Source organism: Galeopterus variegatus, unplaced genomic scaffold (genome assembly GCF_000696425.1).
Source record: "Galeopterus variegatus unplaced genomic scaffold, G_variegatus-3.0.2 Scaffold694, whole genome shotgun sequence".
In the NCBI taxonomy this organism is placed as follows: Eukaryota; Metazoa; Chordata; class Mammalia; order Dermoptera; family Cynocephalidae; genus Galeopterus; species Galeopterus variegatus.
Window position 1 is genome coordinate 418,985 of NW_007726805.1, and position 26,022 is coordinate 445,006.

Here is a 26,022-nt window from a genome sequence, read left to right on the forward strand (position 1 = left end):
CTAAGGAGATTTTCCCCTCTAGTCTCCAGTAATTTTTTGGTGATGTAATGTGTGGGCTGAACTTGAGCCTACTGAAAAAGAGAGGGAATCACTATTCAAGGGTACTGTACGAGTATATACAATCTGGATCAGCTGCCGCCGGTTACCGCATTTCTCCATGTGGCAGACAGAGCAAAGCCACAATGCTTTCTCTGCTGGATTAAAGACAGCACACAGACCAGAACTTCTACTATACTACTTAAAATTACATAGGTGGTGTGTCAGATTCAATCGATTAGTTCTGTAAAAAAAACAAGAAGTTCCTTCTTACAGCTTGGATTCAACGATCCAAAACAAAAACGCAGTTGCCATTAAAGTCACAGATGAACAAACTTCTACACTGATTTTTAAAATCAAGAATAAGGGCAGCAAGTTTCTGGATCTGCTTTATCAACAGATACAACAAGGTATTTTAATATTTCTTTTATTTCTATTTAAAAATATGTATATCAAAATGTGTAATTATTTTACAATTGTAGTAGACATTTCAAAATCTTATTAAAAAAGAACTTTGGAATATACAATTTATCTCATCTGAAAAAGGTTCTGTTTTGCAACTTTATGTAAAAACATTAAGTACTTTATAACAGACTATGTATCATTTGAGGTTCAATTTAATGATATTTAGTCTATGATTACAGACTGATACATGCTGGGTTTCAGAAAACAAGTGCTTTAGTGACACTAGAAATTTTAACAAGTAATAGATTAAATTTATAAGGTTTATAGCACAGTGATTAAAAACAGAGGAATACAAACTGAAAAAAAAGTTGTAAACATGATTAGTTTCTCTTCTTGTAGCTACAGTGTGTATGCTCAAGACATACATAAACTATTGGATTTATGAAAGTACAGCAAGTAAAGCAAAACTATAAGATATAAAAATAACCAAAAGGCTTTGCAACAAAACCTTGATTACAGTATAACCAAATTAATATTAAGCAGATATTCCTGTAAAGATTTAATATAAATCTATAGTATTTCTTGCTCAAAATTTTAGTCTTCCAGTTTTACATGTTTTTTCCAGGTTTACATGTAACAGTAATTTAATTTGGGTAACAAAAATTAAAAGTGCTATAACTGCAATTACTTGGAAAAGCAAAAAGTTATTGATACACACGTACGCACAGAAAACTAAACCTTCTTATAGGTTAGGACTGAGGAAAAGTATTATGTAAGTAGTCAACATTAACAATAGAAAATAAGAATCCAGAAGATGTAATTACTCAAACACATGATTAAAAGGCCAAAAATATAATATTTTTAGATAGAAATAATTTTGGTAACTATACATCATAAGTTTCCTTCAATATTTTATCTGGGAGCTTTGTTTTATTATGAAAATTATTAAAAGTAAAATTACTAGTTACCAATAGTTAGCTTTAACAACAAAGACACAAATCTGTTATGATTTGGGAATCCTCTGGCCTTTTAAAAATTAGAGATATTAGTGGTAAAAGATTCAACAAGCAAATAATGGTAAAAGCCTTTTTCAACTTTGCTTTCATGTCCTTTTCTTAAAGATTCAGAACTCTAAATCCCGGGAGGATCTCTGTTAAAAACATATTTTACAAGAAATTCTGATAAAATTTCCAAGCAATGCTGGATCTGAAATACAGTCATCTCTTTTTTGTTGTTGCTTGCTATGAAAAGTACAGGACCTCATTAAGCCTCAGTTCTCTTACTGATGCCTTGGGCAAGCATTTAATCTGAAACCCAAATCACACAGATAACTACTTATCCTTTTCTTAAATATATCCAGGGGATTAGACCCTTCTCAAGTGTCTTCCCAGAACATATTGCACAATATAGGAGTTCTTTATCTAACATATCCTCAATGCTTCACAAATTTAACTTCATTGCCTCATGCTGTTTTTCACTGCAAGACACAGCTGGTTAAATGCCTCTATGAGTTTACCATCTGAAAGGAAGTAAAGTCTTCCCAGAACATATTGCACAATATAGGAGTTCTTTATCTAACATATCCTCAATGCTTCATAAATTTAACTTCATTGCCTCATGCTGTTTTTCACTGCAAGACACAGCTGGTTAAATGCCTCTATGAGTTTACCATCTGAAAGGAAGTAACTCTTGACTTTTATTTCTTCTCTCGACCGGCCAGCAATGTAGCAAATATGAAGAAAAACAGTACTAGTAAAATTAACCCAGTGCACAGAAGATTTTTTTCCCTCTTCTTTTCTAAAAACAAGTGAGCAAAAATATAGATTTAAACTTAAGTATACTGTAACTAATTTATAACATTCTCTTGGGGCCTAGGAAAATTTTAACATATACAGAAAGGTTTTATGAGGTAACACAGATTTATGGATCTTTCACTTTTAAAACTGAACATATGTGGGAAAATATTAAATAAGAGAGTGTTTGTAGAAATTGTAACAGTAAATGTATTTTTAAAATCAGTTCTCTACTCATGACGTAGCAAGTCTACTATTTAGAAATGTGCCTCCTTACTCTGCTTTAAGTGACAACGAAGTCATTACTTTTATAAGGATAAGAGACTTACATTTATTTTAAAAAATAAACTTTTAGTTGCCTTCTTTAAATACTGAGATCAGATTCTCTTACAGTAGACAGCGACTTATGATTTAATCTGATAGGAACCATAGGGAACCACAATGAGCCAAGGCAGAAAATACACAAAAGGAAGCTATTTTGATTTTAATTAAGATTAGCATTTTGATGTTTTTTTTTCTTGAGTGACAACACTGATGCAAAGTCATAGTAACTGTCTTGGATAATATGTTCTTAGTTGTTCTAGAAAAACCTATGCCTGGTATTAAATACAATCTGTTCAATCAGAATATTGTTCATAAAATTCTACTTGTTTTGAAGTTTCATGACACTTTCTGAATCTTCCTTTTTTGGGTAGCTTATTTCACAGTAGAAATCACTTTAATAAAATAATTTTATGATCTAAGAGTTTCCATTGTATTATTAAGATAAAACAAATGGACGTTAGCACTAGAATTAAGTAAGACATGTAGGAGAAATGATATACATTTACCAAGGAGGCTGATGTCATATATTTTATTTTATTGCCCACGTTTTTTTTAATAAACCATGTCTAAATTCCATGAATCTGGAAATATAACAAGAAATCTTTTATTAGTTTTTGGTATAGGTAATCTTGTATAGTAAAAGCCCTTTTTTTAATAAAATAGATGATAATTAAGGTCTAAATTTTCTACAGATGTCAGAGGGCAAGGCACGAAAACATAAAAAACAAAGTATTCATACATGTGTACTTTTTGGGATCAGCCAGCAATAGAAGGCCTTCATAAAAATATGGAATATTATTACGGTCATCCTCCCTATCTTCATTAAGTTAGTAAAAGAAAAATAATTCTCTACACTCCACTTACTCTTTGCCTTATTTTCATTAACTATACATTTTGAAAATACTACTCAATTGAAAACACCAAAAATAAGGAGACATGGCTTTAGAAAGAAAAAATTGCAGCAGTAGTCTTCATGACTACAGCTGAAGAGTCTATATTTCATTACCATAACCATTATTTTGGGGAGGGGTCATAATCACAAATATATAAATATCAACTGACACAGAGGGAAAGGAATGATAGCAGAAATGTCTGGGAGGTAAAAATGATGAAAACAAATTCTAACAAAAATGATCCACCAATACTTTGGCATAATTAAGTAACTGGCCAATGAAAGAAATACAAATCAGGAAAAGGCTGGTAAAAATGATGAAAACAAATTCTAACAAAAATGATCCACCAATACTTTGGCATAATTAAGTGACTGGCCAATGAAAGAAATACAAATCAGGAAAAGGCTGCCCCCCCAAAAGAAACATAAACTTAAGACTCCTCTGTAGTTGAACTGAGGCCACCAGAGGTGGAAAAGGGGAAAAGGGAAGAGGATTAGCGAGAAATTAGTAGAGGGCCACAAAAAATGATCACATTGTGTAATGCTGAACATACTAATTATCCTGATTTGAGCATCACATATTGCACACAGGTATTAATAGTCAATACTGTACCCCATAGATATGTACAATCAACTATGTTTCAAGATGAAAAAAAAAAGACTCCTCTGTAGTCATAACAAAACTAGGATAAAAATTGCAGGTCTAGAAAAGTTAGGAGTAGAAGGTTTGAATTCTATGTGAGTGTTTTAGCTTCTCCGGGACTTTATTCCTTCATTTACTTCATTGTGTTTTTGTGAATGCAAATCATATATGTTAAGCACTACACACAGGAGATTTTCATAATGTTGTTGATAGAAAACAGTTTAGAATATGTTGCCATATAATGTAGTGGTTAATTAAAAACATGAACTCTGGAGTCTTCTGCCTGATTCAAATTCTGACTCCATCTCTTAAAAGCTGTGTGACTCTTTATAACATACTTAACTTCTGGATGTCAAGTTTCTTCATCTGAAAATGGGGATCATAATAACCTTCCTCATAGGGTTGTGGTGAGAAGTAAGTGATTTAATACATGTAAAGGGCTTAAATCACTATCTGGAACTGAACAAGCATCCTATAATATTAACTATTGTTATTGCCGTGTTGTTATTATTAATAGTTGGCACAAACAAGTTGGGACCTAGTTACTCAAATAAAGAAACAAGTATTTAGGTGGAAAATTGGATAAAAAAGCTCTGTCTTAGGGTATCTACAGAAGATAGGAATCAAGTTTGTAAGAGTGGGAAAGTGGGCTGTAATATAGCAGCTTGCTAGTGAACCTGATGGAGTAAACACATCTTACCCATTCTACTACTGTTATTCTTTTGGGAGCTAGCTAAAGAGAAAGGAAGAAATTCTGGTTCTTGGAACTAGTTCTAGTGTTCTAGCTTCTATACTATAAAGAACAAATATTTCTCATCTGCTACAAGCAAAACAAAACATTCCAAGCACATATTTTAGCATATGTACCGCTGCTATAAATACTGACTGAGGGCCAGGGAACCCAAGTTCTAGACCTGGTTCTAATATTTGTGTAGCCTTGACCTTCAACATGCACACAGGTGCAGAGATGTTCTTGAATGAGATGGTCACTAAAGCATTTTACAGCTCTAACATTCATATTTAGTTACAGATAAGTTTCTTTCCTTGGTAATGGTTGTGAAAAATTAACATTTTACTATAATACAGTTCAGTAGAACCTCTGTTAGAATGAACCTGATGAATCATTTATAAGCTTAGAGCATATATATAATTAAAGTTCAGGAAACACAATTACCCACAAAAATGACTAAGCATTCTACCATTCTTAAACTTGTCACCAATGTCAAAAGGAGAAATTACAAAAAATAAAACAAACAAAAAAAACCAAACCCATGATGCTAAAATTCATTTTAGATTTGTCTAAAATGTTCCTTTGATAGGTTAAAAAAAGACTTGATATTTATTACACAGGACTAATTTAATTGAAACTTCATAATATAAATCTAAAACATTGGCTAGTAAAGTCACTTTGTAAATTAAATACCAGGTGGGAAAGAATGTTTTCATTAATGCCTTTCAAACACTGTGTACCATTTTCAAAGTCTTAAGATAGTGAACTTCTTAAAGGTAAGAGAGGTCTTATAGGGTCTCAAAAGCCCGAACAGCACCTAGCAGTGTGCCTTTTGAGCTGGGGAACAAAAAACCTTACAATAAAGTGGTAGCTGAAGAGCTATTCTCTGAAACCTAATCTGAACACAAATGTCAAAGCACTATAAACTTAATATCGAATTTAAGAAATTAATAAAGTTGGGCCGGCCCGGTGGCGCACTGCTATAGTGCGCCGCTTGGGAGCGCGGCAGCGCTCCCGCCGAGGGTTCGGATCCCACATACAGACTGGTTCCCGCTCACTGGCTGAGCGAGGTGCGGGCGCAGCACCGAGGGTTGCGATCCCATTGCCGGTCCCGGTCCGGTACGGGCGCGACACTGAGGGTTGCGATCCATTGCCGGACACGAAAAAAAAAAAGACAAAAAGGAAAAAAAAAAAAAAGAAATTAATAAAGTTAATCCTGGCCTAATTTATTAACACCTACAAATATTGTTTTTCCTTCAGATGCTTTTTTGTATTACTGACTTTAAATGCAGATTAACATGAATACCTTTTACTTTTTCCCTTCATTAATTTGTTTTTACAAAGACATCGTTGTACAACCGCATTTCAAAATGAAGGCTTTTATCTGGACCATAGGTGTGCTATGCTTCCTACTAATGGGCATTGGACACTGCAGAGGAGGACAGTTCAAAATAAAAAAAATAACCCAAAGGAGATACCCTCGTGCCACTGATGGTAAAGATGAAGCAAAGAAATGTGCATACACATTCCTGGTACCTGAACAAAAAATAACAGGGCCAGTATGTGTAAACACCAAAGGGCAAGATGCAGGTACCATTAAAGACATGATCACCAAGATGGACCTTGAAAACCTGAAGGATGTGCTCTCCAGGCAGAAGCGGGAGATAGATGTGCTGCAGTTGGTGGTGGATGTAGATGGAAACATTGTAAATGAGGTAAAGCTGCTGAGAAAAGAAAGCCGTAATATGAACTCTCGTGTTACTCAACTCTATATGCAACTACTACATGAGATCATCCGTAAGAGGGATAATTCACTTGAACTTTCCCAGTTGGAAAATAAAATCCTCAACGTCACCACAGAAATGTTGAAGATGGCAACAAGGTACAGGGAACTAGAGGTCAAATATGCTTCCTTGACTGATCTTGTCAATAACCAGTCTGTTATGATCACTTTGTTGGAAGAACAGTGCTTGAGGATATTTTCCCGACAAGACACCCATGTGTCTCCCCCTCTTGTCCAGGTGGTGCCACAACATATTCCTAACAGTCATCAGTATACTCCTGGTCTGCTGGGAGGTAATGAGATACAGAGAGATCCAGGTTATCCTAGAGATTTAATGCCACCACCTGATCTGGCAACTTCTCCCACCAAAAGCCCTTTCAAGATACCACCTGTAACTTTCATCAATGAAGGTGAGTTACCTCTTACTGTTAAAAATGGAAGTACGAGGTTAATATGTTTCATGGTTTATCAAACAATGCACATAACAAATGCTTAATCATTTTGGTGATGTTATTACACATGTACATTAAAATTTCTATGTTTTTTTAATTAATATTATCAAGAAATGGACTTAAATAAATACAACCCCTCTCCCAGCTCTAATTGCTCAGTAGTTTGCCACTGCAAACAGAAAAAGTCCAATTTGCTTAAGTCTGGCTACGAATAATGTCCTTTTCAAAACAAGCCTACTTTGCTAGCTTCCCTTCCATTAGTTTCCTTCACAAAAACCATCTCCAATACAATGAATCCACTAATTTTCTCCTAAATATTTTCCATGCTTTCTGCCTATTCAAATTATAAGGCTCACCAAATAAATAAATAAATAAAGTAAAATGGCAACTCCTCCTTGAAGCCCTCGTTGACTCCTATAGGCTTGAAGTGATTGTTCCTCTCCACGAATATCTCTACTCTCTGTAACGTACATATATTTCATATATTCCCTCTTAAATTATGGGTTATCTTTACATGTACACATAGTACATCTAAATAAAATGCCTTCCAAAATACTATAAGCTCCTTCCTTGTAGATTGTATCTCATTTGCAGCAACTAAATAAATGTTAGCTAATTTGATAATATTTTTTATAGAGCTTTTCAAAGCTGTCATTACAAAGACCTTCATGAAAGTACTTTGGTACATTTTATCGTACTGGATTTGTTCACTTTAATACTGTTCTAACTTACAGTAGAATAGGCCAGAGTATCATTAAATTAAGTAAATAATGATCATTATTAATATCCTCAAGCCCTCTGATTTCCAAAGGGAAGATGTGTACAAAATAATCCACTGGGTATAGTAGAATAGGCCAGAGTATCATTAAATTAAGTAAATAATGATCATTATTAATATCCTCAAGCCGTCTGATTTCCAAAGGGAAGATGTGTACAAAATAATCCACTGGGTATAGAAAAAATTATTTAATGTTGATATTGTTTTAAAAAATTTGTGTAAGCTTTTAATGTATATAACTTATTAGCATAGTAGTCTGTATACATAATTTATAAATAAACATAATTGAGGAGTGTGAATTTTGTTTTAATTGATGGGGTGTATAATTATGCAAGAATGAAGACACTGCCATGGAATATTCTATGTGGGCCCTGAATCTTAAGTGGATGGTACCATCAATTCTAGCAGAAATGATTATTCACATATTTATACACTGACAAACTAAGAAAATGCTTGTACAAAATGACACATACAAGTTCTTGGTTTTATTATATTTTAAACTTTAGTATAAGAAAAATCTAATGTTATAGAATTGAATCCCATGTTAGGGATTTAGCATGTCAAAAGTCTCCTTAAACATATTTTACTGTAATGAAACAGTGGTATAAATATCCTCAATAAACCAATCTTTAATGTAAAATTAAGGATAGATGGGTAACTTTTTGTTATTCATTATTTATTTGTTGTTTTAAGTAAACACTAGCTTTTAATTTATTTTATTCTATAAATGTTGAACTCTTAAATTCAATGGCATTATTAGCTATACATAAGAATCATTATACTGATTAGTATACTAATGAACATACATGAAAAAGAGTACAAAATTAAGAAAACCTGGTTCTACCATTACCTTTGTTATATGACCGTGGATAAGTGACTTTGCCGGTCTGTTTCTGTTTTCTCACTTGTACAATAGAAGTATTGGTTTAGGACTGGACAATTCTAATATCCCTTTCCAGTTCTAATACTCTGTGATTCCTACCAAATATTAATTATTATAAGTAACGATAAATTGGCTTATTATATTTATATAACGTGTTAAATTGTTTGCTATTATTTTTATAGCTCTCTGAAAAAAATGTCTAAAGCTGTTTGGGCACTTGCACAAAAAGGGCAAAGATGGATAGTTACTGTACTTATGTATGCTTCTGGAATCAAGAAATTCATATTACTATACTCTATATGAAGGCACATGGTCATTCTAAAGTCTAAATGCATAATGTGAAAATACATGACAATTTGCATTTACAAAATTTAGGAAGTCACACAACAACATGAATGTACTAATGCAACTGAGCTGTACACTTAAAAATGGTTAAGATGGCAAATTAAATGCTATGTATATTTTACCACAATTTTTTAAAAAAGGTATTATGATGACAGGCAATTTGATATTTTCTTTTTAAATGGTTATAAAAATGCACCTCAAAAAAACAAACATGAACTTACAGAAAATAATGAAATAATTTTTTAGTTAAAAAGCATTTTTCAGAAACACCATCTATTTTAAAAACCAAAATGTTTGGGAATGTAACTATACACCTGACAAGTTGCCATCAATAAAATTCTTATCTGTTAATGTTATTCAGTGGCTGCATTTTGGGTTAGTCTTTTACAAAAGAAAACATTACACTTTTAGAAATAGTATATTTATTTAAACTTCATTCTTTATAGGTAAGTGTAATTAGTTGAGGAAGTTCCTTCACAGTCAGTGTGTGACAGCATAGATCTGAATATTAGGAAACTTGGATTCTGTCAAGGATTTTCTGAGGCCCAGCTGCCTCTTTGGTAAAAAAGTCTGTTGTGATGATCAGATAAGGTAATGCATGTGAAAATGCTTTGTCTGTGATTTGGTATAGTCTATCATTAATTATTACCTTTTTTTTTTGGTGCACTTCCCTTTATGTGTCTTGCCTTGCCATATTGGGGACATAGAAGGTAAGCTGAAAGGTTAAACTTGAAAAGCAGTCATTAGAAACTAAAAATGTATTTTTTAGTGGTAGGCTTATTTTAAATCACCAAATATTTAAATTTTAAAAATTATTTATAATACTTCCTCTATTAGTAAAATTTTTAGGTGCAATTTGTTCCAGTGGAATACTTATATTAACACTTAAAGCAAAACAAAAATACTAAAGAGGACTGGTTAAGAAAAGGGCTGTTGTAATATGACTGTATTAACCAGTTATAAAAAAATTAACAAATTCTTTAGTAATTAAAAAAATAAAAGCTTGTGTTGCTCACTGCAGTTTAAAAATACAGATTAACAAACTAAATAATTCTTATCACTACAAAAACTCTATTATCACTTTGGAAAGTATTTGCCCCAAACTCCCCATTTCAGAAATGCTGTTGAATATATTTATATTACAGTTAACTCACAACCCAATTAAAAAAGTTTACCTCTCAAAAGATTCTACTTGCTGACTAATTATCTGAAAGCTTTAAATTGTTTTTTTTTTTGTTCCATTTCTCCTATAACAAAGAAGATTTTCCTTGTGATTTGTTAAGTGATTAAAAAGTTCTCTTTTATAGGAAAAGGATAGGTATGTTAAAGATGGCTCCCAGTAAAGGTCCTATTCGAAGTATGAAATCTTCTTTTTTAACCCATTGTTCTGTTCAAAATATGGGCTCAATGAAAAATATATCTTGGAAAATAATGTGGCATGGCTGGTCAATATTTTCCTTTCTATGAATCAGATCTATTAATTGGAGTTTGTTAGCCCTATACAAACTTTAATCATCACATACACTACAAAAGAAAGAGATTGGTTCTTCAAATTCAAGGTACAGAATTCCTGTTTCCTGCTTTGAGAAGAATCCAAATGTATGTCACGGAAGATGAAGACTACTTCAAGATTATTCGAAGCAAGAAAAAGGTTAATAAAATTCTTATTTTAAAAGAATGGTACTTCCATTCTATACCCTTTAAATCACTATGAACAAATTCCTGAATCATATGTCAATCAATTTATTTCTGATAATATGCAAACCAGAAAGTTAAAAGTGGTAATTTTTTATCAGTCATTTAAGAATTCCTATTAAACAATGTTTGTGATGGTACAGGGAGAGCAGTAAAACATTTAATATAGGAACAACTTATAATCTAATTCCAGAGCAGAAAGTAAATAAGATATGGAAGTAATAATGAGAAAATGTTTCTGGAACATCAACAGCATACACTGGTCTAAGACAAGTTAATGGCATATTTACAAAAATAAATATAAACAAATATTGGATTATGATACAGTCAGCCCTCTGTACTCGTGGGTTTCACATCCACGGATTCAACCAACCACAGATGGAAAATACTCAAAAACAACAACAACAAAAAGAAAAGCAACAATATAACAATAAAAAATAATACAAATAAAAAACTGATACAGTATAACAACTATTTACCTAGCATTTACATTATATTAGGTATTATAAGTAACCTATAGATGATTTAAAGTACATGAGAAGATGTGAGTAGGTTATATACAAATACTACACCATGTTACACAAGGTACCTGAGCACCCATGGATTTTCGGATGGGGAGGATGGTCCTGGAACCAATCTCCACCCCCCATACAGTGGGATGACTGTATTTACTATCTTTACTGAGGAGAAAATAGTAGCTATAAGCACTGTTAATTGTATCCATATGTTCTAGAAAAGGATTTCAACTGAATTTTCCAAAGTCTTTGTATCAACTAAGTCTAACAGACATTCAAACTGTAAACGCGAAGCCCACTAAAAAAATTGGGTTGAAAATTAAAGTTGAGGGGCCGGCCCATGGCTCACTCAGGAGAGTGCAGTGCTAATAACACCAAGGCCACGAGTTCGGATCCTATATAGGGATGGTCGGTTTGCTCACTGGCTGAGCGTGGTGCTGACAACACCAAGCCAAGGGTTAAGATCCCCTCACTGGTCATCTTTTAAAAAAAAAAAGAAAAAGTTGAAAATAATCTTAAATTTGTGTAAATTAAAGTCTTATCAAATCAAAGCCGGATTCAGAAAACCTAGAACTCTCCAATTCACTTAAATACATGAATGCCTATTAAACCCCAGAAAAGGAGTCTAGATTTATGGAACAACTGGTATTTGACATAGCTTTTGTCAACCTCGATGTTTCTAAGTATCTTACAGCAATTTAAATAACCCAATGAAAGTCCAACTTTTGAATATATACTTAAATGTAAAATGTAAACTGTCAAAACTGTACTCAAGTGAGTATATAGTAAACATTTACAAAGATGACACTCAGAATAAGCAATACGAAGGTGACATGCATAGAATCTGCAAATTTCTGAAGTGAGAAGAATATTTATGGGTATTAAAACAAAACCACTTGATATGTACATTAACTACAATATCAGTAGGTTTTAAAACAAGAGCAATGTTCCTCAAATATCCTTGACTACCCTGAAAGTGACAACTTGGGAAAAAAAAATGGCTAACTTTGAAAATAACCATCATGACTGCACTTTTAAACTGAAGCAATCAAACAACGGGTTGAGGTAAGCCCTACTGCCTACCTCAAGAGCTCTAAGTATCATCCTCAGCTATTTATATTTCAGAACTAGTAACTCCTCTATAATGCCTCTACAAGAGCAAGCTCTCTTCTTTCTCCATGCCTCAACATGTCACCCATGTGTGACCTTGATCATACCCCCTACCCCTAACAGCCTAAGTCCTAGTCAGTCTTCAAAATTCAGCTTGATATATGTAGACACCAGTTTCTTCCCTCCAAAATCTCAGTTAGCTACTTCTTAGTCACTGTGTCAAAGCACTTGCCATACTGTAGTGAAATTCTCTTTCTTGCCAGTTCTCCCACCTCCCATTGACTTACAGGTCGTCTCTCTATCCTTTGAGCCTAACACTCTCTCTAGCCTATAGCAGATTCAGAAAAGACTCTTCATGAAATTCTGGAAACCACGCCTACCAAGAACCATTTAGTTCAACAAATATCTGAGTGCCTAAGTAGGCACACACTGCATATACATTGTCAGAAACACTAACACACATTACACAAAATAACGAGATTACTTTGAACCTGGGAGTCACATTTCATTTTTCCTTCCATCTCACGCCACATGTGAAATTAAAATTCTGTAAATTTCATCTTAGCTGAAATGTAGCCTCTCTACCCTTCTCTGACTTGACTACAATGCATGTTTCTGTAATGTGAAGCAGCTCATATATGATGGGTAAAAAAGAAAAATAATATCAGTAAAGCAAAGAGGTCATATTGGTTCATATGGAATTTTTTTCCTATGCCTATTAATGTTTTGTGCCACAGGTTACTGCACTGAGTACAAAGTATGTTAACAGCTAAAATTAGTCGTTATTTTTAGTAAATGAATTTGCAGAACATGAGGTTTTTCAGGAATATATTACTTTCCTGCAGTAGAAAAGACTGTACATTCATCTTTGATTAGCCATATTAAATTTATTAATTAAATAAGTACATATTTATTAAATAAGCCACAAATATGTGTTAAGATCAAGAATGAAGGAAAAAAGAAGGAACTCGGAGTTACTGATAATGATTACTTTGTTAAGTATTGTGTTAAGGGCTCTGAATACTTTGACCAAGTTGAATCTATCTCAAGAATATAAGGATTCAAAATACAATCATCATAATTTACTATATTAAACAAAAAAGGAAAAACCCCATTATCTCAGTAGATACATAAAATGCCTTATGAAAAAATCCAAAATCCATTCATGATAAATACCCTCAGCCAACTAACAGAAAGAACAAGAATTTTAAACTAGTCGTTATAGCTATCTTCAATGCCTTAAAGGAAAATATGTTCATAATGAATGCAAAATAGAAAATCTCAGAAGAGAAATAAGAACTATAAAAAATAACCAAATTGTAACTCTAGAACTAAAATACAACATCTAAAATTAATATAACTCAAGAAAGACACCATAAATCTTTCCAGTTTCTCAAATTCTTTCCAGTTTCTCAAATTTGTAGTGCTTATGGACACTGTATCATAATATTTGAAAATTTGAAACATAGAGAAATATCAATAGAACATAATAAAAGTCTGGACCTGGATTAGAGAAACTGGTATTCTCTTAATTTTTGTGTGTGGCTTTCAATTTCCTTGTACTTCAAATGAGAAAGCAGATTAATTGATTCATTTATTTAACAAACAACTGACAGTCTACTAAGAATTAAAATAGTGATAGCATCTGTACTCAAGGAGCAATCTAGAAGGAAGAGGTCATGGTCTCTAAGAACCCCTTCTAATGATATAGTTGTATAACTATTTAATGAGATAAATTCTTTCCCAATAAGGCCCAATAAGGGGCCGGCCCGGTGGTGCACTGCTACAGTGCGCCGCTTGGGAGCGCGGCGGCGCTCCTGCCGAGGGTTCGGATCCCACATACAGACCGGTTCCCGCTCACTGGCTGAGCGAGGTGCGGGCGCAGCACCGAGGGTTGCGATCCCGTTGCCGGTCCCGGTCCGGTACGGGCGCGACACTGAGGGTTGCGATCCATTGCCGGACACGAAAAAAGACAAAAAGACAAAAAAAAAAAAAAGGCCCAATAAGGACACCGTATATACTTGGCACAGTATTGATAACACATTTCTCAAAACTTTAACAATCCTATTATCCTTATAGTACAGAATTTCCTACAAGAACTTAACTCTATTTCTACATAATTTCTAAAAATTATGCATGTCTGAATTTTAAAGTTTCTAGTAAAATATAAAATTTGACAACTGAAATATATTTTTTGTTCTAATAGATCTTTAGGGTAATTCTTATTTCTCAATCACTTAACATTTTTTTGCATGCTTCTAAAATAACAAAGGCTCAAAACACTGGAGAAGGGTGAAACTGAAGAATGTTCAGTAAAACTAGAAGCCATCTTTCTTTAGATGGCAAAACTGTACAAATCACAAGTTCAAGAGTCAGACACTCTACAGATGATTTTACAAAGTGTAAAATCATCTGTAGAGTCAAAATATCTTGAAGAACTTATTAGTGGGTTAAAAGTAGAGAGAGAATACTTACAACTATGAAATAACACGAAGGCAAATGCAGTAAAGCAGTTCAGAGCGTGAACTCTGGGGTTAGAAAGAATGGGTTTAAATTTAGAGTTTACCACCTTCTAAAATACATGACTTTTAAAAACTGTTCTATCTGTAGAACATCTGTAAACAATCACAGGGTCACTGTGCAGATTAAATAAAAAAATTACTATTAGTCATATAAATTGATACAACTCTTTAAAAAGGCATTTAAGCCAACATTCCCGAAATACATTCTTATGGGCTGTTAATAAGTGTTGTACAAGTTAGGGGGAAATTTAAGATTCTTAAGTTTGAGAAATTCTAGTTTACTTACTTCAGGGATTCTCAGTTTAACATGCAAATGTGCATAACTTCGTATAGCATACATTATACGAAGTTATACGACAGTGCGGGCCGGCCCGGTGGCGCACTGGAGAGTGCGCCGCTTGGGAGCGCGGCGGCGCTCCCGCCGAGGGTTCGGATCCCATGTGGAGACCGGTTCCCGCTCACTGGCTGAGCGCGGTGCGGGCGCAACACCGAGCGTTGCGATCCCGTTGCCGGTCCCCGGTATGGGCATGACACCGAGGGTTGCGATCTCGTTACCGGTCAGTAAAAAAGACAAAAAGGAAAAAATAAATAAATAAAAAGAATCCAATTTTCTATGTGTGTTAGGATTATAACAATATAAAAATGTATGTAGTATATATGGACAAAGATAAAAACAGTGGAAAACAAAACAAGTTAATGTTCTGGATAGTGAGACTGGAGTAACCTTTTTAGTTTCTTTAACTTTTATAGTATTTTGTATACAATAGATAAAAATGGTATCTATAAAGAAAGACACAAAGGTAAGAATCTTGATTTAAAACTATTTTAATATGTCTCTTTTCATATTAAATTTACTGGTAATTAATAATAATTTAAATTACAGGACCATTCAAAGACTGTCAGCAAGCAAAAAGGGCTGGGCATTCAGTCAGTGGGATTTATATGATAAAACCCGAAAACAGTAATGGACCAATGCAGTTATGGTGTGAGAACAGTCTGGATCCTGGGGGTTGGACCGTTATTCAGAAAAGAACAGATGGCTCTGTCAACTTCTTCAGAAATTGGGAAAATTATAAGGTAAATCAGTGATTCAGATCTAGAAGTAGAACAAAGCAGCTCTTGCAACAGTGGCCATTCAGTGTAATAAACAAGATACACAGTTAAAAAATACCTATCCATATGTTTTTCATTATATATGTCAAAAAGATGACTTTCACCTCTGGTTTTAAAGTCAAAATTAAAATGCAAAAAGGAAATTGAAGAGATATATACTTTAAAATGGATAATTTATACTTAATACTTTGCGAAGATTGCTCCTAACTCTATTTCCAAAGAAGACAATTGCTTTTTTGACCACATTTGTACCAACAAATATATTTAAGCAATAATATAAAGTATAGGATTTCACAAAAAATGACCCTTTTCTTGGAATGATTATCAGAGGTAATTATCATTCCACCATGTTTTAAGTTTATGACACTAGACACTGGTGTTGTTGGGATGAGACAATATACCTAGATTTTCATATAGGGCCAGAATAATGTGATATTGATTATGGAAAGGTAAGCAGCTGGTGTTTGTTAATAACTGTGATGTTCACAATGGTAATTTTATGAATGGAGGATGTGTGTGTGTACACACATACCTTCAGTTTAAGGATGTCAAATAGGAAAGATTATATTTTCTAGATGATTAATTCTCCATTCAAAACTGGGAAGTAACATTTGATTACTCACTCTTAGGTGAAATTTTACTGGCAGCTAAATGTGAGACATTAATATATCCATGTCAGAAGCTGTGTAAATTTCTCAAAAATTAACTATCACAAGTGAGAGGGGAAAAAAAATCCTGTAACACAACCTTCTTGAAGATAACATTTAGAGAGTTTAGATCAGGTTTAACAAATCTATTTTGCTACATACCTGCAACGTCAAATGCTTATTGAAATAGAATAGTAAATTGACTCATTTTTTTCAAACTCTAATTTACACTTTTTCAAAGGGGAAAACTTTGAAGATTACTACTTGATCTTCCTAAATTTATTAATTTTACTTAGAACTGAAGAAGATAATTTGTTCTAAAACATATGTTATTATTCTTATGAATGATTGTAATAATGTTAGATATCCTTTTTATGTGACTATGGTGAGAACAGTATTCAAATACTTCCAGAAAAAATTTTTTTGGCTCTTTCGATGAATATAAGAGAAATCAGGAACCCTTTTTAAGGATCTGGGTAGTTTACTAGTTAATCTTTTTAGTAGCTATGAATAAATTTTGTTCTCGTTTGCCTTTGTCTTATTTGTAGGGTTTGATGCTAGCTATACAAATAAATACATATTAAGAGAAAGCAAAACAAAACAAAATGACAATGTGGGGCTTATAAAAATCAAGTGATAAACTAAAATGGAAGTTCACATTATCACTTAAATGGCCAATATCTTTATGCTATCAGATGTTTAAAACTTATTTATAAAAATGTTTACTATCTCTATACTTATTTAAGCATTCATGTTTGTTTATTAACAGAAAGGGTTTGGAAACATTGGTGGAGAATATTGGCTTGGACTGGAAAACATCTATATGCTTAGCAATCAAGATAATTATAAGTTGTTGATTGAATTAGAAGACTGGAGTGACAAAAAAGTCTATGCAGAATATAGCAGCTTTCGTCTGGAATCTGAAAATGAATTCTACAGACTGCGCCTGGGAACTTACCAGGGAAATGCAGGGGATTCTATGATGTGGCATAATGGTAAACAATTCACTACTCTGGACAGAGATAAAGATATGTATGCAGGTCCGTAAGAAAAAACTTTCATTCTTTGTAGAATAACCACTTTCTGTGCATTAAATAAAACCTAGTTATTAAAGCATTTGTTATTAAAATCTTTTCAGAAAAGCCATTTTGCACACAAAGACATAGATGTTAGGAACACTTCTATAAGGCAATACCAAAGTGTGATCTCTCTGGAGATCAAGGTTCTGGGGGAAAAAAACAAAAACAAAACATATTCATCTGAGGGTCAGCTCGTGGCTCACTTGGGAGAGTGTGGTGCTGATAACACCAAGGCCACGGGTTTGGATCCCTATATAGGGATGGCCGGTTAGCTCACTTGGGAGAGCATGGTGCTGACAACACCAAGTCAAGGGTTAAGATCTTACCGGTCATCTTTCAAAAAAGAAAGAAACAAACAAAAAACCCCATATTCATCTGAAAATAAAACTCAAGCCTCAATTTCATAGCAAATATTAACTAGACACCTACAATGTGCCAAGCACTATTGTAGGTGCTGGGTATGCAGCAGTGAACAAAGTTCCTGCCATTTGGAGCTTACTCTCTAAGAATAGGAGACAAAATAATTTGTTAGGTTGCAAGAAGTACTCTAATGAAAACAAAACCAAATAAGGGAATAAAAAGTGATGGACAGCAGGGCCTGGGTTGGGTGCTATTTTATATGGGTTGGCCAGGAAAGGCTATTGTGAGAAGGCAACATTTGAGAAGACCTGCAGGGCGTAAAGAAGGCAAGCCACTTGGATAAATAGTATAAGAGCATTTCTTAATGGGAACAGCAAGATGGCTGTGGCATGTGGTATAGGAATAGCAAAAAATCTTGATTCAGAGAGGAAATTAATATTTTCTTTAGAAAGAATTAATTAGACCATCCATATAATTTTAAATTTAATTTTCATATATGCTTTTGCTCTTTTAACCCAGGTTTCTGACCTGATAAAGAGATATCTCCTCTGAAAATTAATTTTTTTCTCTTCAGTTACGCAAGTAGCACACAGGTCTCTATTTTAAACCAACAAAAGAGGTAGAAAAGGAGAGAGACGGGCCAGCCCGTGGCTCACTCAGTAGAGTGCGGTGCTGATAACACCAAGGCCGTGGGTTCGGATCCTATATAGGGATGGCCGGTTTGCTCACTGGCTGAGCGTGGTGCTGACAACACCAGGCCGAGGGTTGAGATCCCCTTACCGGTCATCTTTAAAAAAAAGAAAAGGAGAGAGACATGATTGTAACATATGCCTTATTTACAGAACCTATTTGATTGCTGGTAGTGTCATTTCTTTTCATATTATTTTTTGCTATTTTATTTTAAGAATTAAATTTTCCCCAAACTTTACCCTCTTTTTCAGCAACTCCATATCCTTCCTTCCCAATCTCTCATGTCTCTCACATATGAATACTGCTTGCATTTTATTTATCCTGCTACCTAGAAAATTAAATCCCTTTTTAAAAAAAAGCATGTATTAAGGCAAGCAAAGAGCAAGATTAAAAAGGGCAATTAAAGTGATCTTTTAAGTAGCTGATGCAACAGCAATAGAATAAATGAAGAAACAAAATTGCTAAGATAAAAGTAGCTAAAATTAGTAAGGGAAACTCAAATTAAACTGTTCCAAAGGTAGAATATGTTTTGATGCTTTGCAGAGTACAACACTTAGAAAAAAAATTTAATTTGATATCTGTATTTTTTCCTCAAAGGAAACTGCGCCCATTTTCATAAAGGAGGCTGGTGGTACAATGCCTGTGCACATTCTAACTTAAATGGAGTATGGTACAGAGGAGGCCATTACAGAAGCAAGCACCAAGACGGAATTTTTTGGGCTGAATACAGAGGCGGGTCATACTCCTTGAGAGCAGTTCAGATGATGATCAAGCCTATTGACTGAAGAGAGTCTCCAATTTAAATGACAAAGAACTCTGTATTTTTCAGTTCCTTAAAATGTATATGTTACATGTATATTATTTTGCACAATTTATTTCTACAGATATTGTTTTTTAAATGAATTTTACTATAACCACAAAAGGGGATCTATGAATGTAGTTTCACCTTCCTTCAATATACCACAGAAGATTATTTGTATCCATATCCTAGTTATTTTAAAAATTATATTGACTAAATATAGGCAGTTGTTTTCTAAAATGTAAATATTTGCCACAATGTAAAACAAATCTTAGCTTTATTTTAAGTAAAAACTGAATACATGTTTAAGATACTTAACAAGTTATTTAAAAACTATGAGTTTCCTCTAACTTCCAATGACAAAATAATTTTAAGATTTTAGCCAAGTAATACATTTTATTTATAAAAATATAGACAGGAAATTAGAGAGAAACCTCTAGTTTTGCCAACAGAAAATATATTCTCCTTTGAATAAAAGTTATTTTGAAAGGAATTGTGCCTTTCACATGTAATGATAAATCTGAATTCCTGCCAATATATTTTACACCAATTTTCCCCAAAGAATTAAATGATCCGTAGTATTAAAATACATATAATTTTTTAAAATGGAAAATGTACAAATAATGCATGCATAATTTAAATGGTCAATTAGTAAAAACAAATGTACAAATGAATTTCTCAGTATTATCTTCATATAATATGCCGAACAACAAAATCTCCTAAAATGCATTTTATGTAGTTATAAAATCAGCAAAATATTGACATTACAAAAATACAGAATAGTGTGCCAATGATTTTATAGATCTGAATTATAATTCTAAATGTACTTATTAATACCTTTTTTTCCTAATTTACTAATACCTACTATTTTTTTAAAAACCTGTCTGCTATTCAAGTCAGAAAGCTTGGATGCTTATAATGTTTTAATGTTTACAGCTTTATAAACATTAGTGTGTACTTACAACTGGGACTAAAACAACTTCTGGGAACTGTGAGATGTTTTTCCAATACTGAGGATTCAACAGCTTCACAGCAGAAGCCATAAGGGCTTGGCTAGTCCAAACTGCTAACTCCATTTTACAGTGTGTGTGACTAATACCGAGCCTCACATTGTCTTTAACTTATCTTTGCAATCAACAACTTTATTAGTGACCTTCTGGGACAACTTCCAGAACTATATTCATGGCTTAGAGATGGCCTTCACATAATTCATTAGAGAAGCTAAAATTTTAAAGAAATCTCATTAGATTTTTGCTCAAGCAAAAAGAAAATCCAACCAGAACTAAAATGTGTGAGGCAAACTGTCCATAGGAGTGGCTTAATCTGAAGACAATCATTTGAACAATTCCATCAACATGCCCAAAGTTTTCATCTGCTACATCTCAAAATAAAACTTCTGAAAGAAGTTTTATTTGACCTATGGTCATCTTAAAATGGTTTTGAGGTCCCTCTCTACTATCTTCAGAACAAAAAAAAAAAAAAAAAAAAAAATCTGTTGCAAGATTTCTGGGAGGAATTATGAATCTAGTTATTAAACCAAACCTGAATTAGTTATTAAACCAAAACTGAATCTAGTTATTAAACCAAACTGAATAAAACTTTACCAAGGCATCTCATTTATTGACAGAACTACAGCATTTCAATTAAACACCCAAAACCGTATCAAAAACAATTTTACAGAATTTTCACAGAAGAATATTATTAAAACTAGAATAATGTAAAACATTAAACATACAAACTAGAAAACTGGGCTGAATGCTAAAATGCCATAGCCAATGGGACCATTCTGCTCTCCCTCACAGAGCTGCTCTGCAATTCCTAGAGAGCTTAAGCATTCGTGGGGATTAACAAGAGGCTGTATACTACACGATGGTTAGTGTAGGCTCCAAACTCAGAAGTGCTTGGATCTGTGGCCCAGCGCTACCATTTGCTAGTTGTGTTACCTTGGGCAATTTATATACTCAGTTTCTTTATCTATAAAATGGGGACAAAAACAGTACCTAACTCATGTGGTTATTGTGACGATCAAATGAGGTAATACAGGTAAAATGTTTAGAATAATGCCCAATACCTGTAAGTACTCAGTAGATTTTAGCTATCATATTATTTCTTTTTTTTTTTTCCTTTTTGTCTTTTTTCGTGTCCGGCAATGGATCGCAACCCTCAGTGTCGCGCCCGTACCGGACCGGGACCGGCAACGGGATCGCAACCCTCGGTGTTGCCCCCACACCTCGCTCAGCCAGTGAGCGGGAACTGGTCTGTATGTGGGATCCGAACCCTCGGCAGGAGCGCCATCGTGCTCCCAAGCAGCGCACTGTAGCAGTGCGCCACCGGGCCAGCCCTATCATATTATTTCTAATCGTCTATGTACTCTCTTTCATACCAATCATGGCACCTTACATGGAGAAGACGATCAATAAATGTGTTAAAATAAACAACATCCAAGTTTTCAGGTATAAAAATCACACTGATCCACAATCTTCACTTCAAACCTAATAGAGCTATGTCAGCTGTTATAGCAGGTAATTAAGAGCCTAGACTGTACAATTAAAAAAAAAAAAATTTAAGGCAAGAATAACCACAGTAGGAATTTCATCCTAAACAGAGTCTCGTTCAGGTTAGTCCACTTGGTAGGTAAGGTCCAAGAGCTATATAACTTTGCAGATTACCTAGGAATAAAGATTCCTAAGTGATTCTTAAGTGAAATGCTATAGCTCCTTACCTTCAGTGAGATTAAACTATAACCTTGCCTTGGAGCTGGTTTGTAGAAGGATTCTTTATGCTTAGTTATTATTAATAAATGCAATGAAGTTTATCCTACAAAAGAGTAAGACTATATTCTATAGACAATGGGAGGCCATCAATGACTAGGACATTTGGCCTCTCTGAAGCAGATTTTTAAAACTTGATATTTTGGATAATTCAAAATTAGACACCAACTTGAAATTTAGTAGATTTCTACAATTAAGCAATTATCCTTAGGCTCCAAGCCTGGTAGAGTATAAAGATCAATCTTCAGTCTAATGTTCACTTAAATCTGAATCATGATATAAGAGTATTAATTCTTTTAGCATTATATGTCTTAGGACACCTACTGGTAATAATGAGCCTGTAAAAACTTGCGTAATCATAAAAATGTTTTAAATTACTTATAAATATTTACTAATGTAGTATGAGTTATATATATTTAAATTAATCTTAATAGTAAGTTAAGGATTATTATACTCTAACAAGTTTTTAGTCTTTTTAGTGTCTGTGAAAGATAACCAAGCAAGAAAAGAATCATTCCACCTACAACACTATGACCACCCCTCCAAAAAAAGACCATCTAAAAATAAGCTCACTTTTTTTTTTTTTGTCTTTTTTGTCTTTTTTCGTGGCCGGCAACAGATCGCAACCCTCAGTGTTGCGCCCGTACCGGACCGGGACCGGCCACGGGATCGCAACCCTTGGTGTTGCCCCTGCTCCTCACTCAGCCAGTGAGCGGCCGGTCTGCATGTGGGATCCAAACCCTAGGCGGGAGCGCCGCCGCGCTTCCCAAGTGGCACACTGTAGCACTGCGCCACCGGGCCAGCCCCTAAGCTCACTTTTAAATTCTATCAGTGGGGTTAACGGTTATCAAGTTGTAATTATATAGATAATTACAGAAAAGACTGATGAATAAACTCAAAATTTTTACCTAAATACAGATTCCTAAAATTTTAATGTAATCCATAACGTTTTCTTTGAGCTATAAATGAAATAGGTATAATGCAAATCTTTATAGCAAGTCAACTTAATCTGCCTTCCACAGTTTCTTCCCCTGTAAAATATGAATGATACCACCTACCTTATAAAAATCTTTTGTTATATATTAGATAATTTATGTAAAGTGCACTATATCAGGCATATGGGGTTAAGTGCTGAATAAACGTTAGCTGTTAAAATTATTTTTCTGCTACGGTTTGCTCAAAAATTACAAATGATAGAAACATCACTGGCAAAGCTGTTGAAACTGGAGGAATCTGATTCTGTTTATGACTGGCATGCATATCTATATAGTTGTTACTCTCATTTTTTAAAAAAGATAAAGTTTCTTAAAGAAAGAAAACTATGAACATGGGAATGAAATTAATGCAATCCCATCCCCAGCTCTTTTATATCTCAAGTCTTTGGTCTAATGTAAACTTCAGAAAATATACCAATAAAGAACATTAGAGAAATTTTAAATACATAAAAAAGAGAGAGGATAAAAATGGAAATAAATGAGGTAATGGAAAATGGGGATGTTATTTTGGCTAAAGAAAAAGCTAGGGCTAGCTGCCATTTGGTCAGAGCTCATTCTCAGGATCCAAAAGAACATGGACTAAACATGCTTTCTTACTGTTTTAGAATATAATATATAATAATATATAATCAAAAGAATAAGGCAAAGGAATCCATGGTGCATATTATCTACAAATCAAAACAAAGAAAGGAAAATGGAATAAAATTCTTAAAATATTAAAAAACAATGACATTTTTTGACCATAAGGCATTTTTGAGATCAGTACCACAGTCTTTTACGTACTTAATCAAGAAAAGTTCTGTCAAAGGGGAAGGAAAATATTCTGTTAATTCCTATAGAGCTGCAGAAAGCCTTGGACTTTGTTGAAATTATCTGAATAGAAATGTGAATAAAAAAACTATTATATTTGAAAATATTTGTACATAGATAGTAGAAGTTTCTAAAACTCATAAAACTAAAGAACTGTATTCTACTGAGAGATCAGTACTCAACATTTGAATATATGCAAAAACTACTGAAAAACAAAAAAGATCAGATAAAATCTGAAGATTCTTATAATTTTAGGTATGCTTTAAAATTTAAATTAACTGTTATGAGGACACCATTACCAATGCAAGGCACAAGGCAACGATACACATCTCTTCCATGACATAGGAAACAGGAGATATTATGCATGAGGTAATATCAACCTGAATCTTTGCTATTAAAGAAATGTTAAGTTCCATAAAAGCGGGGACAAAATCCATTCATTTCCTTCTATATATCTAGCACAAAGCATAGTGCTAAACCAATATTGGTTGCCAGCTAAGGCACCAAAAAAATTGGGGGTGAGTAAGGAGATGACTCATGCAAATATGCCAGACAGATAAATTTATTGTATTTAAACAGTAATTAAAACAATGTTACTGGATCAAAGGGAAGAGCCAGAAAGGGAACATTTAATTAATTAGTTGAACCAACAAATATTTATTAAGTGCCTACTTTTGTTCTAGATGCAATAAGAAGAAAGCCTTAAACCAAGACAAATAAAGGTTTACACTCCATTGAGGGGGAGACAGATTAATGAAAATACCAGAAACGGTGCTTTTCAGAGTGGGGGGCAAAGGGGTACCATATTACACAAGGTTATAAGGACAGCCTTTCCTTTCTCAAAAAAAAAAAAAGTCCTATTATGAAAACTTGACATATCAAATTGAAAATTAAACGGGGAAGGGGATGATAGCACTCTCTACAAGAGTTAGAAGGAGTCATACCGAGATATACCAAAACAGTGCACTCATGTCCCCATAAGGGCTGGAGAAAAACAACTCTGTAACATTCCGCTTCTACTTAATAGGAAGCAATATATAGTACTGCAACAATTTACTCATACAATTTTTACTCAACAATTTTCCATAGTTTTAAAAATATGCTTTCTTTCCCAGAAAGGATCCTAATCTGGTTGAGCTACTACATCTTCCCATTATATGAATAAAGTCGAGACAACGCTTAGAAAGTGCACATGAAAGTATATTTATCATGTTTCATACAACTAAATTATTTTTGTACAATGTTCTAGTTTTCTCTCTCTGCAGCAAAGCAAAACTTCCCATGCCAAATTCTTCAACAAGTCTCTTAAGATTGTTCTCCAAAGACAAGAACAAATGAGTGCTGTTAATGATTTTCAGATTTAAAGCAATAATTCTCATATTAAACAATTTTTTCCTTGAGATTTGCCAAACTTTTCCTCTCTAGACAAAATGTATCTTTATTCTAAGAATTTTTCACCACGTAGTCCAGGCTGACTAATTTTGACCTTGAATGAAAACCAACAGAAAAGACAATTTTTCAAGTGATGATGGGTTAAATGCCAAAAAAACATTTCCTACCTCTTATAATTTAATCCACATTGAATTACAGATCAATTTGGCAGTATCAAAATAAACTCTTACCCTCCTTTTTTTTAATGATTCACAAAGAATGGTTGGTTTTGATCATTATTTTTAGGGGAAAAAACATTTAGTTTGGACCACATCTCTCATGTTAAGAAACAGATGATTAGCCTTTACCTTTCTCTATGCAATATAGATTCTTTTGGTTGATATATTCTTCCCATAAAAACCTCTGCAGGGGCCGGCCCAGTGGCGCACTGCACTAGTGCGCCGCTTGGGAAGCGCGGAGG

At 33.7% G+C, this 26,022-nt stretch overlaps 2 protein-coding genes across 3 annotated transcripts in view; one reads left to right on the top strand and one right to left on the bottom strand.

Annotated features, from left to right (window-relative positions):
• Positions 1-26,022, bottom strand: part of RALGPS2 (Ral GEF with PH domain and SH3 binding motif 2) — a 129,625-nt gene that overhangs the window by 41,401 nt on the left and 62,202 nt on the right. The window lies entirely within an intron of this gene.
• ANGPTL1 (angiopoietin-like 1) lies at positions 165-20,087 on the top strand. The gene is made up of 5 exons (XM_008571511.1): positions 165-446; positions 6,168-7,016; positions 15,790-15,983; positions 17,436-17,706; positions 19,393-20,087. The coding sequence occupies exons 2-5, from the start codon at positions 6,194-6,196 to the stop codon at positions 19,578-19,580; spliced, it is 1,476 nt and encodes a 491-aa protein (XP_008569733.1). The 5' UTR covers positions 165-446; positions 6,168-6,193; the 3' UTR covers positions 19,581-20,087.